This window comes from Cyanistes caeruleus, chromosome 2 (genome assembly GCF_971803275.1).
Source record: "Cyanistes caeruleus chromosome 2, bCyaCae1.hap1.1, whole genome shotgun sequence".
Lineage (NCBI taxonomy): Eukaryota > Metazoa > Chordata > Aves > Passeriformes > Paridae > Cyanistes > Cyanistes caeruleus.
This window is the reverse complement of record NC_141702.1, coordinates 113,803,649-113,823,353: the sequence shown is the minus strand read 5'-3', so window position 1 is coordinate 113,823,353 and position 19,705 is coordinate 113,803,649. Positions and strand designations below refer to the sequence as shown.

The 19,705-nt window shown below is 37.1% G+C and overlaps 1 protein-coding gene across 9 annotated transcripts in view; it reads right to left on the bottom strand.

The window, feature by feature from the left end:
• The window catches only part of KIF16B (kinesin family member 16B), a 137,274-nt gene that overhangs the window by 102,441 nt on the left and 15,128 nt on the right, over positions 1 to 19,705 (bottom strand). For 7 of the 9 annotated variants that reach the window (XR_015283870.1, XR_015283871.1, XR_002862997.2 and 4 more), the window contains exons 3-11: positions 19,461 to 19,574; positions 15,463 to 15,579; positions 10,309 to 10,406; positions 9,691 to 9,800; positions 8,927 to 9,069; positions 8,190 to 8,358; positions 7,908 to 8,039; positions 4,517 to 4,692; positions 2,604 to 2,669 (exon numbers count right to left, since the gene is read on the bottom strand). Coding sequence is in view for 6 of the 9 variants with exons in the window: in XM_023923188.2 (XP_023778956.2) it covers positions 2,604 to 2,669; positions 4,517 to 4,692; positions 7,908 to 8,039; positions 8,190 to 8,358; positions 8,927 to 9,069; positions 9,691 to 9,800; positions 10,309 to 10,406; positions 15,463 to 15,579; positions 19,461 to 19,574 (1,125 nt within the window). In the remaining 3 variants the exon portion in view is untranslated. Of the gene's footprint in view, positions 1 to 2,603; positions 2,670 to 4,516; positions 4,693 to 7,907; positions 8,040 to 8,189; positions 8,359 to 8,926; positions 9,070 to 9,690; positions 9,801 to 10,308; positions 10,407 to 11,280; positions 11,399 to 15,462; positions 15,580 to 19,460; positions 19,575 to 19,705 lie in introns of those variants that run through there. The other 2 variants (XM_086879285.1, XM_086879286.1) reach the window with 1 other exon arrangement.

Genomic DNA, 19,705 nt, shown 5'->3' with positions numbered 1-19,705 from the left:
CTGGGCACATGCTTGCTCACGTTTAGCCGCTGTCAACCAGCACCCCCAGGTCCTTTTCCACTGGGCCACATTTCAGTTCCTTTTCCTCCAGACTGTGGTGCTGCCTGGTGTTGTGAGCCAAGGGCAGGACCCCACTTCACTTACTGAACTCAACACCATTGGCCTCGGCCCATCGATCCAGCCTGTCCAGACCCCTCTGCAGAGCCTTCCTATCCTCCAGCTGATCAACACTCCCACACACCTTAGTGCTATCTGCAACCTGACCAAGGCTGACAGAGAGGCTCCCCTCGTCCAGATCATCAACAAAGATATTAAACAGGACAAGCCCAAATACTGAGCCCTGGGGAACACCAACTGGTTGGCTGCCAACTGGATTTAACTTCACCATTTTTCTTGGCTCAGCCATCCAGTTTCCTGAAACAATGCACCTGTGCAAGCCATGAGCAGACAGTTTCTCCAAGAGAATGCTGTAGGAGAGAGCATCAGAGGTTTTCCTAAAGTCCAGGTAAACAACATTCAAGCCTTTTCCTCATCCACAAACCAAGTCATCCTCTCATAGAAAGAGATTATGTTGGTCAGGCAGGATCTGCCTTTCCTAAGCCCATGCTGATGGGGCCTGATTCCCTTGGTTGCTCTGTACATGCCGTGTGACTGGACTCAAGAGAAGCCACTCCATGACCTTCCCCCAAACTGAGGTCAGGCCAACAGAATGTTTAGGATTTGTCCTTCCTGTCCTAATCAAGCAGCTGTCCACCTCTTTAGCTAACTTTCATATAATGCCACTGTACAAAGAAAGAAGTCTTCAATGCAGTTGCTCCAGACATCTACCCATTTGCCATCTGCAATTTTTTTGGTCTTTGCAGATTAGCTCCAAATTAATCAATGACAGATACAGAAACTTCTCCCATCTCTACCTGCATCTCAAGATTTCAACAAAGACAAGTATGCATACTTTTCAATGCAACACTGTAATTCCTAGTGTTGCTAACTGGAACATTAAAACAAAATAAATTTCAAAACCTTAAAGAAAGACATGAAGAAAGTCTATCACAGCTCTATTCACCATACCAGAACAATTTGTATTGCTCAGAAACACTTCATTTCATTTTAAATTATTTTTTTTTAAATGAAACATTTTAAAATTAAACTACTCCAGATTATTCTTATATAAGGAAAATCAACTCATTAAAGAAAGTCACCATATACTTGTCAGGCAATATAAATATAGTGATAAAGTCTTTAAATCTATACAAACAAATTAGCTACTGCACTCATTCAATTAGGAAAAAGCTATAACCACTGCAACATCTACCAAGAAGTTTCAGTAATTATGTCTATTGTAATTATCATGAATAGTAATCATATAACCTTTTAATGAGGCTGACAAAGGTAATAAAATATGCTTGATATACACCCCACACAGCAGGGCCAACACTTCTGAGCAGGGTAAGCAACGGTTACTGTCAGAACATGAATAACATATTCTAATTAGCCTGCAGTCAGCAATTTATATTACTGAGCTTACTCTTATAGAAAGGCTTTTTGTTTGTACTCAAAAATAAGACTAAGTATATAAATAAAACAGGATTTTCAAAGCAAGATGTTAATTTTCTAGTCCTAAAGGTCCAAGCAGCACTAAAGGGTAGGTAAACTCTACCATTTAAACCAGCCTAAGGAGCCCCTTTTTTAAAGGCATCATATCTACATTTGATTGGCACCTTTTGACAGTATTCAGAACTAAGTATTTGCTGCCATGTAGTTGACTAATTCCCTCTTGACTCTTCCAAAGTATGACTTTTTTCTCTTTTTTTTAAACCAATTTGCAACAGCTTTCAAAGCAAGCTAATATATAGAAAATAATTACCACAGAATGATACAATAAAGACTGAAAGATTGCTAGTTAGAGAAATGACAGTACCATTATATCTAGATTCTTCTGGATGCTGTGAGTTATCCAAACTGTCTGGAAAATTTTTCAAGTCTCAACACTTGGCTGGATTATTGAAAAAACTTGGTGAGAAGCACACTGTCAAGGTCTAGATCTAGGACCCTCCTCCAAAAAGATTTCTAATTAGGTACCTAACACATTTGTACACACCAGATTTAAATACTGAAATTTTCTAAAAGATCTACCCTACACCACAAGTTATAAATTATTTGAAAAACACAGAAGAGGTGACCATTCTCCCCAAAAATCTTTTGCTGTTTTTCTACACACTGAATATTTTGTTACTGTGATTAGTTGCTTCTCATTACTGTGATCTAGTGGCTTTTCTCCCTCTCTAGCCTATTTACAAACATGCTTTTTTAGTAAGGCAAGCTGGTCAGGGAACAAGTCTTTTCATAAACAGAACTGCTACATCAATATCAAAGTTATATTTTGCTCTTGGTTACAATGTCAGATTAATAAAATAACAAAATTACTAATTCACACACTTTCTGGTTTGTTTTTTCTTTAAAGCATCAAGGCAATGATGCTGGTAGGACAAAACTTAGTTGCACATAAAAAAACATCCTGAAAATTACAAACACTCCTACATCCAGACCACCCATATTTCCTCTTCTTTGATGTTTAAAAACTGCTTTATGAAATTTTAACTCACCCTTGCTTCATTCTGCTGAAGCTTTTCTTCCATACTTAAAGCTGTTGGAGAATCCAAGAGTGCAATCTAAAACCGTAAAAAGTAAACAGCATTACAAAAAGAAAATAGTCACAATTTCTGGGGGAACCAAATGAAATGCAATTGTTCAATTTTTCTCAGTCTTTAACATAAACTCCTTTGAACTTTAATATATATAATTTTACCTTGGAATTCTGTAAACAGAATAATCAAAATCCTGTCATAGAAGGTATTTCAAACACAAATTGGTTTTGAGAATATTTTCCCTCGCTACCTATATGCAAGGTCTCACACATGGAAACCAGACACATTTATAACAGGTAACTCCTAATACAGCTTTCTTTATATTTCTAAAAAACATGAAGATTTATTAAGCATGAATAGTTATCCATTTTGCTTTAATACGTGTGTATACTGTTTTATCTTTAATAACTTGATCTTAAGATAGCTGGCCTTAAAAGATGAAAATTACTAAACAACACAAACACACAGGCAGTACTCATTGTATGTGACCTACACTGAATCCAGCACCATATTTTGATCTACATATTCAGATCTACAGAAGCATTTGCAATACAGTGTTCTGGTGATGCAAGAGAAAACCATGAAAGAAATTATGCAGAGATTTATACCACTGTGCATACATAACACACCACCTGCTGTTTCACCAACCATTACAAATTCAATTAACTTAAGCTTAAGTTCTCTATTGTCTCCCACACAGCCATCTACCATATCCTACCACTGAACCAGATTTATTTTACAATAACCACTATTTTACAGCTTGGAACTAGGTCAAAGCACTCAAATTTCAAGGGGGTCCAAGTTACATCTACTAACTCTAAATCAAGCCATAATTTGAAAATAAATTATTTTTCCCCTCCTAGAGAATATGAAAGAAATGCAAGTAATTCAACCCCATAAAGAGTTTTTTAATTCTTTGTAACAAAGCCAACCTCTCTGCTCCACCCCAGAGCAGACAACAACACCCATTTCTGCTTCCAACGGTGGTTCCTATCCCCTTTTTCAGCAAAATTTTTATAGCATGAAATCCAGCTGAAGTCCTACCCTTCTACTAACAGTGGTCCATGCTGAACTGACATCTCACATTGCACAGACCATCTAAAACAGAACTACATAGTTCTAAAATCAAATATGAAGTAGTAAATCAGATACTTCCAATTTGCCCAAGTACGAAATCTAGTAGTCCTGAATGACATTATGTACAAGAGACAAGTGGCCTGAGCCAATTGATATTCTTATTACTTTGGTTCCACCACCCAACACAGGAGAAACCAAACTTAACTGAGCCTGTTCAGTGACTGTTTATAGCAGATCATACTGATGGAGCAAGAAAGAGAATCATACAAAAGTGAAGCAGAGCATGATATTTGTTTCCTTACACGACCACTGAAAATATTGTTATGTATTTAGCATGTTATGTGCCTTCTAATGTACTGTACAGCCAAACACAAATAAAACGTGTTGTTTAAATCCATTCATACCCCACATTTTATATTTATGCATCTTTAAACCTTTTACTTAAGATGCTACACAAAGTACCTCTTCAGTCCATCAGGATGGACCCAAAAGGTTCCTGCTCAGTCTTTCATGCTACATTGACTACCTGTTCCACAGCACACTGCAATCCATCTTGGATTATATTATGAGAAACCTAAAAGCTTTGGGATGACAATTTTTTGCCCCCTTATGTTAAAAGAGCTAATCTGCTGGCCACATGGAAACCGATTCCATCAGGAAACTAATATTCATTCGTAGCCTCATAGAGCTTGTTTACTCAAATCAATATAATGAAAGATAATTATCTCATTACATTCTAGAAATAGATGTTATAACTCAAGGAAAATTACACATAAATTCCAAGTAAAGCTAACCTGATTCCCTTGAGCAAGCAGGGCTTTTAATCGGGCTATTTCAGCTCTCAGCTCACGGATCAGTTTGACGTTAGGATCCTCATTAATAGTAGGCTTGTTGATGATGTTTTTGGCTCTATTTGCATAGCGAAGTGTACTTAAAGTTTCTCCATAATTGACATCAGCAGGTGAAATAGCTAAGGACATGAAATCAGAAGCAGTTTATCCAGTATCATATGCTTCATTTGTTGAAGTTAGTTTATATTTTATAAGTCAGATAAATTCAATGTGGGTGAAGAGACAGAAATATATTATTTACCAGTACAGATACAATTTGTTCTAACTTTCATGTCACTATAACTTTGCATAAGGAAACACTGTATGAGATAAGTGTATTAGGATAATCAGGTCTAACAACCAAGTATTGCAAAGAAATCTTGCTGTCAATCTATTCAACATTTACATTTCCTCAATAAACATAAATGTCCTATATGAATACTTCACAGGCTTTCTTGCAATTTTTTACAAGAACAGTCAGGAAAACAGTGAATATTTTTTAAGTATCAATGTAATCATAGAAAAGACATTCCAGGTAAAACATAGTATGGAAATTAAAACAAAAAATAACCAGAAAGGAGAACCAAAACAAGAGAAGAGCTTCTATAATTTACAAACCTAGCTGTTCTCCTGAGCTGCAGGCATCAGGCAGCACACAGATGCTATCTGATGCATCAAGAGAAACCAGTATTATTTTTCAAGCAACCTAACCAGGAAAAACAATGCAATTTAAATGCAAGTGCTAATACTATCCTTCCTTTAATTTTCCTAACAATATATATGATGTTCCAAATTAAGAAGATAATTAAGGCATCCAAATAGATGAGTAGAAAACACAGAAGAGAAAAGCATCCAGAAATTTTAATGATCAAACTGAACAAGAGATCGAGAGAATTAGACAATGAAAACACCTGAAAAACTAATTAAGCAACTAAAATAATCTGTCCTTTCTCATTCTCTCAAAAACAAATATTTTTTGTGGCAGAGACTCTCTAAGCTACAGAAGATGCACTTGGAAAGAGCCTATACTTCCCCTAGCTCACCCTCTCACTTCCTTTATCTACTGTCTCCTCTCCACTACTCAACTATTCTCTTTCTGGAAGAATGCTACAATATGTTACAGAAATATGACAAATCAATATCAGACATATTTTTCTACAGCCTTTCCTACAGTTTAAAATGATCTTTCTGCATTTTGTTGTGCTTAATTATACAAAAGGCAGGACAAATGTATCCGGATAGCTTGTTGGGCTGTTAGGAAATACCACCACATTAGCAGTAGAGTTACTGTTGGAGAAATGATCAACAATCAGGGCTCTGCCTAGCAGAAGCATCACTGAAAGAGGAGGAAGTAGCTGAAAAAGAAGCTGGGTACTGTAATCATTAGTATGGGCACCAAAAGCTCACCGTGTTTCTGAAACTTCTCTTCCCAATCCCTCTGTCAAAAAAACAAAAGTTACTCAACCATGGAACTGCAAGAAAGCAGCAAGAACAAAGTTTCCAGCACACCTTTACTTAAAAGAGACAGAAAACCAAAGCAGAGTCTGGTCCACAATCATCTGTTGGATTCTCCTGCGGAAAACAAGTGACAGGGATTCCAAAAACATCCCCAAAATCCTCCAACAAAGGAACTGAGAATATCCAGAGAATGTGACTGGTTCTGAAGGACCAGATCTGAAGACATTTTATTTTCTCAGTGCTGCTATCCCTCATTCCCAAAAATGGACTATATCAGTTAAGACCACACTTCATTTGAGCAGGAAAGAGTGAGAGAAATTTCAGAGCTCCTCTTCTCTTCACATCCAGCGGTACCTTGACAAGCTTGACAAGCGGGGCCACAGGAACCTAGTGAGGGTCAATAAATCCAAGTGCAAGGTTCTGCACCTGGGTTGGGCCAATCCCACATCTGAGTGCAGACTGGGAGAAGAACTCGTTGCAAGCAGCCCCTCAGAAAATAACTCAGGGGTTCTTTTTGGTGGGTGAACATGAACCAGCAGTCTGTGCTCAAGGCCCAGAAAACATGCCACATCCTGGGCTAGCAAAATATATATATATTTGGTTATTAACAGAGTATAGTTATATACTATATACACAAAAAAATATGTTCATTTATTGGTAAAACATGTATTTGCCTTTATATATAGTCTAGAAACTGGACAAGGCTACATCTGGCTTAATTGGGGGGGGGTATTACAATCAAAGGCAACTCCCTTGGTTCCTCCTTGAGCCCATGCCAGGCTCTGGGAGAAAGCCAACAGAGAATTAAATTAGGAATTATGTCAGTTTGCTTAACAGTATGAAAACTGGGCCACCATGATAGCAAAGTTGGGAGGCCTCATGGCCTGAGGAAGATGCACCACAGGAGCTCCCAGTTACCAGGTGGGGGTTTCCAGTCCTTCAGTGTGACAGCTCCCCCCCAACAGCTGATGTCTCTCAGACTTGAATGATGTATCTTTATCAGGGTAACCTGGTGATGTTTCTTTCTTAATCACTATAGGCCTTCTTTCCTAGTATTGATTAGGTGCACTTCTTAGCTTATCTTTTTGAAATTCTTTGCTAATTATTATGTGCTTTGCTTAGCTTATCTTTTTGTGATTGTTTACAGTTTTACATTATAGTAAATTACACTATTCCTTAATTTGGTATCTGTGTCTCTGACCCTACCCACCAGCAAAACAAGGCTGGGGTGGATGGAGCTCTCAGAAACCTGGTCTAGTGAAAAGCATCCCCATCCATGGCAGGAGGGATGGAACTAAACTATCTTTAAGGTCCTTTCCAACCCAAACCATTCTATGATTTACAACATCCAAAACTGTCGTCTCCCCTTAAACATCATCCTGGCTTCACTTTGTTTTTTTGGGAATGGGACTCCCATTCCAATTTATTGACAAACCTGCAATACATATGGCATAAGTGATCCTTGCAGAACTTCTTACGGGTAAAAAGGAAACCATAAGAGTTTTCAAGACAACTGATCATAATTAAATTTAAATAAGAAGTTAAAATGTTGGGTGCCTTTAGAAGGTCAGATAAAAGAGACCACCTTTCCCACAGCATGTCAAAAGAGACCAGGCTGCTGCTCATGTAACAAAAACCAACAGTTTGGAACAGCAACTGATTCACACTTGTATAGACCAAAGGCACAAAGCTTTAATTACACTGCACAGAGTGTGAGTAAAAGACAGAGTGTGAGTAAAAGACAGAGTGTTAATAGAAAGCTCAGAAAGGAAGAAATCACTAATATGTGTAAACCATGTTCTGCCTTAACAAAACATCTGGAACCTAAACATTTACATCCACTCCTATTAGGAATGAACTATTCATAATTCAAAAAGAGTAAATTAAGAACACTTACTGGCAATCATTATGGTTTTGGAGTTTCCTCCTAGGCTATCTTTTAATAGCCAAGTCAACACCGAATCCCTGTAAGGCACAAATACTTGTTTCTTCTTTGAAAGAGGATTTGTTGCATCCTGAGATAAATCAGCTGTGATGAGGAGGTAGAAAAAAAATTAAAATCAGGTCTTTTCATTCATTTTCAAAAACGTGTTAGGCCATTATTTGTGTAAGTAAACACAAAGGTATTTAATGACTAAAAACACCTTAAGACAGACAAGCACAAAAAACAGAGACTTACCTAAGGCAGAAATTACATTTCCCAGAGTAACTAGAGATTTGTTAATATTCCCTCCTTCCTTTAATCTAACCCCTGTGGCACCAGTGGCATCTGCTCTCTCACTTCCAGCAAGATCTACCAAATGAATCTTGCTAACAGTTTCACAAGGCATTTCAGAATCAAATTTAGCCTACAGAAAAGAAAAAAATAAAACAAAGAAAAGTACATTAAGCTAAGAAATACTACACTTTTACTGAATCAAATTTAGTGGCCTTTTTCATGACATGACTGAATTTAACTTGTTTACAATAGCAGATCTTGAGAATACAGGTGTATTAGAGGTGCTGCTGAAAGACATTTGATAATGAATGGTTGCATAACTCCCATATTATTTCTTTAAATTGTAATATGTGCAACATTTTAGCCATTTACAGACAAGCTGTGACACTGTGAGCTATAATCTACGTGATGCAGTGACCATGTGCTGCATTCATTTTATTAAGCTTGTGACATTTCCATTATATTTATAGATTGCTTTCAATACGTAATAGCATGCACAGACAAATTTACACTCAATTTCTCCCCCACCTCCAAGTTCTCTTCATCTAGCAGGTCATCCATGGGCTTTTTAAAAAGCACCCAAAAACAACAACGAAGAGCAGGAGTCATTAGAAAAGGAGTTTACTACATATAAGAAAACAAATCACTATGCTCTAAAGAAACAAGTCCAATCTCTGCAACGAGTTGTGTTTCATTACCTGAGTGAAGTTAATTGTGAAAATGGCATGTGACCTGCTGCTAACATCATTCATTCCAGTTGCAGCTGTTGTCCTATTTATATTTCCGGCATCCATAAGTTCCTCAACATCACTATAATTTTGGACTAAATGTTTAGACAAGTCTGAAGAAAAGCAGAATGTTACAGTATGCTCATATATGTCCTTAATTTTCTTTACAAAAAGATTCAAATTACCCTCAATACTGCAAACTATTGCTGCAATTAGCATTTATTGTCATACTTGTTTATCATGTAAGGAAAGGAATGAGACCTCGTATGAACACTGGACAACTTACACATTTACAGTAAAAAAAGAAAAAAATATGCAATCTTACTAAATTATTTAGTGGAACAACATAAATATAATTGCACAAGAGAACCATCCCTGGTAGAGAACAGATTAAGACAATTAGATCCTAATAGGTTTTAATTTCATCTAAATATCTAAGATTTATAAATTATAGTCAACAAACTATTAAAACCAAATGCATCTCTTAATATTCCTTAAAAATGTGTTATAAATTCACAGATAAAAAACTCTGTAATAAGGATTTTAGGATTGGAAAAGCAAGCAGACATGCAAAATTAGAAGCTATTCCTTCAATGCTTTGTACCGAAGCAAAAGCACTGCATCCATCATGATTTATATTTTAAAAGATAAAATTAAAATATAATTAGACACTACATTTGAGAATATATAAAGGTAATAAAATATGCAGTGTAAAACGATTAAAGTGCTTTTACCCTCAACATATGGCCCTTCTTTTGGATGTTCCCGTATTCGTAAATTATTCGTTTTTGATGACTTCCGTCGGAGAAGGTCTCTCACACGTTCATTATAAATTTCCAAATAACTGAAAGAAAAAAGAATAGAAAGCCACTGACTGATTCAAGAGCCTTTTATAAAAAGAAAGACATATTAATGCAAGTTTGAAAGCAAGACACTTGGAGAAAGAAAATAGATCCAAAGTTGGCTTAACATAATAATGACTACAAGGTATTGTATCATAAAAGAAAAAGCTAAAAAAGCAAGAAGAAAGTGGAAAAAAAGCAGACATTAGCAAGATCGAGATCTCCAAATGTTAGTCTGAAATAAAGGGTAAAAAAAGGAAGATACTGTCCAATAGCAAAGGCATTTGCACTATCATATAAATGAAGCAATAAGCACAGCTCTAGGATTGAAGGTGCAAGTACTGTGCATTTTGACTACAAGTGCCAAGAAAAATCAATTACAGGTCTGAGACCAAGCATAAAAAGTTATTTTTGAAAAATATGCACTTTTCCCAGAGATAAAGTGAAACAGAGTGGTTGTAACTGAAACAAGTTTGATAAACTGCAAACTCTTAACATGCCAAGACCTACCTGACTTCTGTTCGAAAGGACGCCTCGTTCCGCTTTGTTTTTTCACTTATTTTGCTGAATAATCCTTCACAAATTCGAGGTATCAAACCTGCATCACCCTGCAATAACAACAATTCTTAATTCCAAGGCTATATATGCATGCATAATATATTTTAAAAAATAAAATCCTAGATGACCAATGGAGAGTTTGAGACTCCAGAAAGGGGAAAAATCAAAAATTTTCAGCAAATACTCTCTTGCCCTTTATGTAATTGCAGTCACCTTGCCACTTTAACCCTTTTGTGTGTGGAATGTACAACCAGCTCCATTTCTTTAATACTGGAATACATTTTGTCCCTCCTATTCGGTTTGAATAATCCCAACTGCTTACAGACTGGCTCCCCAGAATAAGTCATGAACTGCCTTATCTCACCAGTATCTTAACTGCTTCTATCTCATTTCACTGTGGACTTGACAACAGTCAACTGCAGAGAGCAGGACAAGAGCCATCTACAAACAGCCATGGGACATTCTCATTCAAACCCCCAGTTCCCAAGTCACAGCCTTTCCTGTGATGAAAAGTGCAGCAGGTCCTCTGAATAAATTAATACACGATGAGAAAACTAAACCTTCATTCACTGTATCCCACAATCCAGCCAAATTAAATTTGATATTTAATTACTGAATGTTTGTCTCTGCAGATAAAGAGTTTTTATGTGTGAAATGCTTGGTTGGTTTAATAAAACAAACTGAATAAAACCTATCCCACTGAGATAGCCAGAAACTTAGCATGCAGTTTTCCTTGTTGGTCCAGGAAGAGCCATCTCCAGCCAAGCAGTAAGCTATGGTGAGGGTTTTCCCCAGCAGCAGAGGAGCAGGAGAGTGCCACACAGGTCTGGTCTCAGCTGCCCCATTCCCACCAAGTCTCACTAGGTAGGTGACCAACTACCTGCTGAGTATATCTCCCCACTGCTTGAGGGAGATGGCAGTTACCTCAGAGCCATGGCTCCCTGGAATAACAGGACAGGACATACAGATGAGCTTTGGGGTAAGAGGTCCAGGCTCAGGAGCAGCTTACAAAACAGTCTGTCAGCTACAATTTGCCTCCAGTCTAAAAACATTTAAGAGATTCAATGAGATGGACTAACTATTCACAGCTGAAACAAGAAATGCTCTTGTGTTTAGAGTCAGGGGCCTTGTAATTAAGTAGGATGCAAATTAGGACAAGACAGACCACACATTCAATGTGAACATAGCCCAGGCACTCCAGGCACCTTAGAGTTTGCCTGGTGGAATTCTACAGATACCTGGTAGCAGAAAAACACAAAGCAAATGGACTCCCCCTGCACCAAATTGTCAGAGCAAGTGCTCCATGGGCAAAGATTTCTCTTCTTCTTGGACCCCTACAAAAATCCAACCCATTCTGCCCAAGCTCACTCGAGTTTGCTCTCATACTGGTCCCTCTGTCCTCATCCTTCAGTTTCCCTCTGCATTTTCTTTCACAGCAATATTTTTCCAGGTGCCACCTCCAAGTGCTACCTCCTTGTTCCTTTGCCCAGACAAAATTCCCAATTCATCACCCAGTCACTTCTATTTTTTAATTATCCTTTATCCCTCCATTTTGCCTTTTCCCAGCTTCTTCCTCCTCTTAATCAGAGTCTCTTTATCCTTCTCAAACCAAGCTTCATTCTTTGAAATAATAATCTATTCTCTGCTTCTATCTTTCCTAGTTCTTCACATGACTGCACCTTGTGTTAAAAATAAAAAATCCTAGATTAAGGGAGAAACTCACAGATTAATCAGGCTTTTTTTGACAATTGCCTCTGGCAACAGAGGAGCAGCCTTTCCCAATATATATCAATTATCAATCTCTATTTCCAGGTAAAGTTTCATGGTTCAGTGTTACAAATTCCTACACACATTTTATTTTAATTTTTTTCAACAATGGAAGAGGGAAAATACTTTTATTTCATCTCATGCTTGGAAACACCTGAATAGTTTTAATTAAAGCTTAGGGGAAAAAACATGGAAGATCTATCACAAGGTTTTAGGCAAATCATTACTGTCTGACATAATTCAGCAACCACAAAGAGAGGCTTAAAATAGGAAGTACAAGCTCTAATTGAGTAATTTCAACCTTAGCAATATAGTGTTGAGAAAGGAAGCACACACAGTTCCCAGAGTATTATGCTAGTAAAATGTACATCCTAAAGAATGTACACTCTTTATTGGAAACTGTATTTAAACATTGTCTCCTTCTCACCCACAAGAGTTGAAGGGCAGGATCAACTACAGCTTGGACTATTTTTTTTTTATGGCCTACAGAGTTTCCAGACATGGAAATAAGAAAAACCAAAATAGGCAGTTCACTCCAAAGCTGAATTTTCTCATTAAAAGCCTGTCCTTCTTCTGTGCTATCTAACCAGAAAACTCCTTATTGCAATTTAAATGTATTGAGTTTTGCCCATCTACCTTGACCATAAGGAGCAAATTATTATCTTCCTTTCTGCAGGAGCCTTTCAGGTTTTGGAAGACTTTTAATCTCCCATAGTCTTGCCTCCTCTGCATACCCAAGTCTGATTTTCCTCATATTTTATTGATCTCTGCTCATTTCAGTATCTCTGCCCAACATTCTAACTGGCCCACGCCTTTCTTGAAATGATTGCTGTACACAGAATTACAGAAAGAGCTTTCCAGAGCCAAGAACAGCAAATATTGAAAACAAAATGAGAACAGAACCCAGGCTTTTTAAAGGGAAGTAGGGAAAAAAGAATATTTATTTCCAATTCAAGTTTTCTTATAGCACTGTAGTGTCTCTGACAGGGCCATCAATTCTGAAGTATTTAACTTGCCAGCTGAGTATATTTCATATGCACTCTATACAAAGCCAGATTAAAGTATTTATGTATCATGCCAAGAAGATTAGACCTTTATTATTGAATAGTGTCAAACAAACTTCAGCTTCTATTCATTTGCAAACTGTTTTGATTATTACAGTCATTATATATAGTAAGACAGTCTCATAAAAATGTCACTTTTATAAATTTCTGAAATAGAAATCCACATCTAGGACGTGAGATCTTTTCTGGTTACAAAAGCCTATTCTGCTTATGATATTGAGGTAAACACAAAGCTACTTATTGTGTGACAGCTAAAAGAAAAAGATTTACAGCTAATTTACTCTCCTAAGCTAGAGGAGGTGCAAAGAGCCCAATCTTACTACATTTCAGTAGAGTGATATATCCAAAGGAGGATAAGTGTTAATATTACCCTTTTTATTTCTACTGGGAGAAGACACAATACATTTCTTTTCCCAAGGATTAAAGAATGAAATCTGCAGAGTCTGCCTGGCAACATGCTTCATCAGGTCAGCCTTTCTAAACTGCTCCACTCCCAAAAGTTTAGCAGGTTCTCTCTGTCTTTGGACAGTCACAGAGGCAACTGTGAGAAACCACTCCCACCTCCTATCACACCTTCCTCTTCCTGTAGTGCTCAATAGCACATAATACTTAAACTTACTGTATACTCTCACAAGGGTTTGATGAACTACTATCATGCCAAATTTCTGCTTCTCACTTGACAGCCTTCTCTAAGGACCTATTTTAGTCTTCTGACTCTTCAAAAGAGGTTTAAAAAGCACATATCTTCAGAAAAAGCTGATCACTAATTTTCTCAAAATCAGTATCTCTTTTTTTTTTGTCTCAAGATGGGCATAGGAAATCAGCAGTAACATTTGAAATTTTTTGCTTTGTTACTGAACAAAAATTACTGGGTTTTGTCCAAAACAACTGAGCATCACTTAAATAAACTTCTTCCAACTATAAATACCTTTCTGTAAAAGAAACAGCTTCCAAAACCTCTTACTAGAAAGTGTGATACGTGGATGAGTTAATAGCATACAGACAGAAGCAGTATTAAAAAAAAAAATCCATAAAAAAATGCTCCTGCAACAACATAATTTTAATCCATTGCAAAAAAATATACACCTGCTCACTCAGTGTGGTACAAGAACTGGGCATTGTCTACATCAAATTCTCCAAGGCTTTTAACATGGTTTCCCACAGCCTGCTGCTAAAGAAACTAACGTGTTATGATCTAGACAAGGGGTCTTTGTGGTGGGTGGGAACTGGTTTACAGGCTGCACTCAAAGGGGGGTGGCAAATAGCTCCTTGTAAAACTGGAAACTTGTCACTAGTAGGGTCCCCAGGAATCAACAGTGGGCCCAATGCTGTTTAATTGATCATAAGTGATCTGAACAATGGGACCAAGTGTACCACAATGCAGTCTGATGAAGACTCCAAACCGAGTGGGAAGTCAACACCTCAGAAGGGACAGTCACCCTGAAGGAAGACTGGGATAAGCTGGAATAGTGAGCTAACAAGAACCGCATAAAGTTCAACAAACATAAGGTCTTGCACATGAGAGAACACAATCCATGAGTGTAGCAAGGGCTGGGATCTATCTGGCTGAGGTGTAGCTCTGTGGAAAGTCATTTGGGGGTCCTGTGGACAGCAAGCACAGTATGAGCAAACAAAGCCAAACATGAGCAAAAAAAGCCAAAAGAATGCTGGACTGCATCATAAAAAGGGTGTCATAACAACCAGGGTAGAGATAAAAAAGTCATTATCCCACTCTACTCAGCACTTGTCAGGCCACACCTGGAACACTGCATTCAGTTTTGGTCCCTGCCATACAAAAACAACATGTGGACAGGCTGGAAAGGGTCCAGAAAAGGGCCACAAGGATGACCAAAGAACTGAGAAGCTGCCATATGAGGAAAGGAAGAGAGAGCTGAATTCATTCAGCCTTGAGACTAAAAGACTCAGAGGAGACCTTATAACCATGTCCCACTATTTAACCAGTGCCTGCCTACAGAGAAGATGGAGACTCCTAGTTACAAGGAGTCACATGCAAAAGACCAGTGGTAATAGATACAAATTACTCCTGCAGAGAGAAGCACTCTCACAAGAGGACCATTTTTCATGAGAACAACCAGCAATTGGAATAATTGGAATAATCCAGGGGAGTGGTGGATTCCCCAACAATTGAAAATGTTAAGATTCATCTTAACAGGATGCTGGGCCATCTTCTCTTGACCATGTTTTTGCCAAGAAAAGTTGGACCAGATGACCCCTGAGGGCCCTTCCAACCTGGTTCTGTGAAAACACAACATACCGCGTTTCCCATCATGGTATAGGACTTCCCGGATCCTGTCTGTCCATATGCAAAAACACAGGCGTTATAACCTTCAAAAGCAGATTTAAGCACATCCATACCAAGATTTTTAAAAACCTAAAATTAAAAAATAAATAAATGTTTAAGTCAACAGAAGCTTGGGGAAGAATATTGTCATCAGCCCAGTGTGGCAAACATTGAAGAATAGCATAACACAATGGCAAAACACACTGTTATTTTCTATAGGAGAAGAAATTAGTATTTCAAATAAAATGCAGTCTTATTACTGTATTTCGTTTACAGCACTGCAGTGGTTTTTTAGTTCTTTCCCTGTCACAGAATACTTGACATGTCAAATAACTACATTCTTTTCTAAAGCCCCAATTTCTTTCAGCAATCTCAGCTACTCCATTCACTTTTCATTATCGTTATTATCTACTCACTTTTTGTATCTTCACCAACTCTTCATATTCTACAAATAGAGTCCCCTCTCAAAAGGAAACATTTTGGTGATTCTGTCAGTTTCTTCCTTTGTCTTTTTGGAGGGTTTTGTTTGGTTTTCTTTGGTTTTTTGCGTTAATCAAGTATAAGAACATGACCCATAACCTTCTCTGTATTTTTCCTCTAAGTGGCTTTCATGTAGCAATGCTTTTTAGGCTGGCAAACATGGAAACTTGTTTTTAATGTGGTAAGTGACCCTCTTTCATCATTTAACCTCTTCTCTTTTACCCTCAACACGTAAAAACTAGTAACGATCGCTCGTCCACATCTCATAATATGAGACTCTTTTCTCACCTAATAAATTCAGCTCTCACCAGATACCTTCACCACCTTCCTCTACAATACTGGCTGCAACATCCCTCGCAGATTTGCCTGACCTTTCATCATCATTACCCCTCATTTCAATCCATACCCCTCACTGGTGAAGGAGTAACAGCTTGGTGCAGCATTTCTCCCAATTAAAATATTAATCTCTGTCTCACCATCTAGACATGATTTTCAAAAATCTCATAGTTTGGTTACTTTACGTGCTCATAGTCTGCACTTTACATTCTTTAAGTTCTCCAAGCCATTTTTAATAGTGAATGGCACATGCTCAGAATAATCTCATAGCTTCTCCCTGGATGGACTGCTGGGTAATTTCTTTAATCACTAATCTTCAAACATGCCTTTGGAATACTTCACTTGACCTTCCCTCAAGCAAAGGAGCTACAGTGCTGTAACCATTTATATTAATCAAAGAAGAGCATAAAGATGAGCCAAAGCTACTTTATTCCTTCCCCTATTTTTCTCTGTGTCCAAGTATTTACCTCACCAAGTCTTTATGCACTACTGTTTTGATGGAATTTTCCTTTTTAAAAAATTTGTGTATGTCTTGCATGTGGTTTGAGGTCGTACATAGGACAGGTAAAGTCAGCCTAGTCAGAGCACAAAGGCTTAACACACAGGTTAGAAGAGAAGACTGTTAGGATGGGACACCAGTTTGTCACAAAAGGGCAGCAAATACCAACATTCTATTTGTTTCTCAGTCAGGAATACAAACTGAGAAGCTTGATGGCAAATTGTCATCCCCACTCTAACTTTGGAATACTAAAGTGTTTTTTGCATCTACAAGGCAAATGAATATGGTATGTAGTATTAGACAGATTTCCACTTATTGTTTTTCTGCCTTTCAAATGGCAAAATATAACAATTATGAACAAAGGGCACTAAGCAACCACATTACCAACAATCAAGATCAATTTTATTCCCTGGCAAGATGAATGTGAAAATGAGGCCCTTCTATGCCATTGGTGCAGTAAACTAGAATTTCTGCAGGAACTTGGTAAGAGCTTAACTACAAAGTCTTCCAATTAAATATTAAATTAATACAAACAAAACAGTAGCTTGTGCAGCATACATCTAGGAACTGCATTCCTATAGTTTAAAAACTCCTTTCATTTTCAAAGTGCTGCACACAGTGTAATTAAAACAACACCTGAAAAACAGTATTTTTGTAGATGAGCAAGAGAAGTTCACACTCCTGCCATCACAGATAAAGGAGGTGTCCAAGGTTGTGGAACACACTATAACAGCAAAATATTGAACACAGACATTGAAGCCATGTTTACCTATTACCATTAATATCCTATCATTACTAATCCTATCATTACCCATCATAAAACTCATAGCTTAAAAAAATTATTGCTCAAGGCTGCTGCAGCCATCACTATATGGGCATTTTAATTTATTTTTGTTTCTATAGAATCCTGACATGGGCAAGTTATAGTAATCTTGCCTTTACCTGACCCACTCTGAAACAGGTAAATGGCATCAGAAGGAAAAACTTTGAAAAGGGCAACTTACCACTTATATGTGGAAACTGGACATCAATATAGACTACAGCCTGGATATCTATTTGTATGCAATCAACTTTACTTTGCAAATGGTTATTTTGACAATTATTAACTTCATAGTTTCACAGCAAATTTGGATTCTGGAAATAACCTGCACTGCAACAGCAAGAGCCTACTAACACCATGAATATCCTCCTGGGGTTCCTCTAATGTGGTCTTATCTAACATACCTTTCCAGAAGTATCTAAAGGCAGGTATCTAGAAGATCCAAGAATTAAATATCCATAACTTTAAGTCACAACTGGTGCATAAGAAGAAGCTTCATTTAGAATCAGAGCAGAAAAATACATGATCAAAGCTTCTTTAGTTAAAATTAAATAACTGACCCTGCATCCTCAATTTAAAGCATTGTTAAATTCTAGCAGAGCCATGTGGCCTGAAACCTCTGCCTAAAACCATTTACTAGAATCTCGGGTTCAAATCATTGCTCTCAAATACATGACTACTTCAATTTTCTACAGTACTAAACTGATGGACAAATGAAATGAGTGTTTCCTGGTATTTCAAAAAACATAGCAAAAAAATGTGTTACTTAAAAGAACTTCACCAAGAAATAACAATCCAGTTTAAGAATACACATGATCAGAAGTTTGGATGAAACCCTAATATCTCACTGAAATAAAAGAAGTATTCAGAAAATATGAGGATATATCACTTACCCTGATGGTTAAAGTAAAAATTCCAAGTCTAAATTCCCCATCAATTATAGTTATGACATATATAATGGCAAAACTTGTCATTCTCATAAATATTTAAAAATGGCTTCAGCTTACTGTTTCTTATGACTAGTTTTAATTGTGATGCTTTTTAGGATTAGCCACTCCAGCATCCCTGATTTCAAGGATTCCTGAATAGAAGGGATACATCCTAAGAAGGTATGTACCCACCTGGCTTACAGGATATTCAGTAAACCATTACATTATTTTAAGGGGAAAGAACTACTCTCACTTGAAGCTTACAGCATCAAAACCAAAAGAGAATTTCAGTAATCACAACTTACTTGAGATTCACTTAATAGATTTATTAGGGAATGAGAAAGAACAGATAAGTTAAAAGTTCACATGAAATGCAAGGTCATAGAGGGTCTATCTATTCATCTGAATAATGCCTATAGCTCCAAGTTTAATTTTCTGTTCTGACTATGCAGAAAGAAAAACTGCTTTGTCCTTTCCTAAAGTGAATACTCCAGGGAGGACAAAAAAAGAATCTTCAATATGTACCAAGGCTTTTGGACCATGAAAAAGAAACACCACCAAAAAAATCCAGATAAGAATGTTTCTAAGTGAATTCAAGTTATATTCTTGTTTCTTAAAAGTGGGTTTTTTTCTAAAAGTTTTTCAAAACCAATTTCAGTGCTTAGAGATGCTGTCTAACTTAACCTTATACAAGACTAATCAGAAAAAAGAACTTGAAAGAAGGCATTCAGCCTGCTGTATTAGAAAATACACCACCAAAAAAAAGAAAAATTCAAACTCTCAGGTACCTAGAAAATTTCTAAATTACAGAAGAAGCACTTTCTGTGGAAAGAAGTTTCATGGAATGCTTTCAAGACAAAGAAAAGGGAAAGGAAAAAGATCAATTATTAACTTTCAGAAATCCTACCATTTCTTGACAAACAAAGCTGGGACTTTTACTGTCTGCTGAGAAATAGGAAAAATCATAAGTAAATGTTTTCGTTCTTTCTCGTCCTGTATCTCCAGTAGCACCCTCGGGTATCTATTAAAAAAAAGAAAATAGAGCTGGTACAACACATCCTGATGAAGTAATTAAAAATATTTGACAATAAATAATCAGAAGGCAAATCTAACATAATGCCATACACATTAAGAAATATATAATGACAAGTA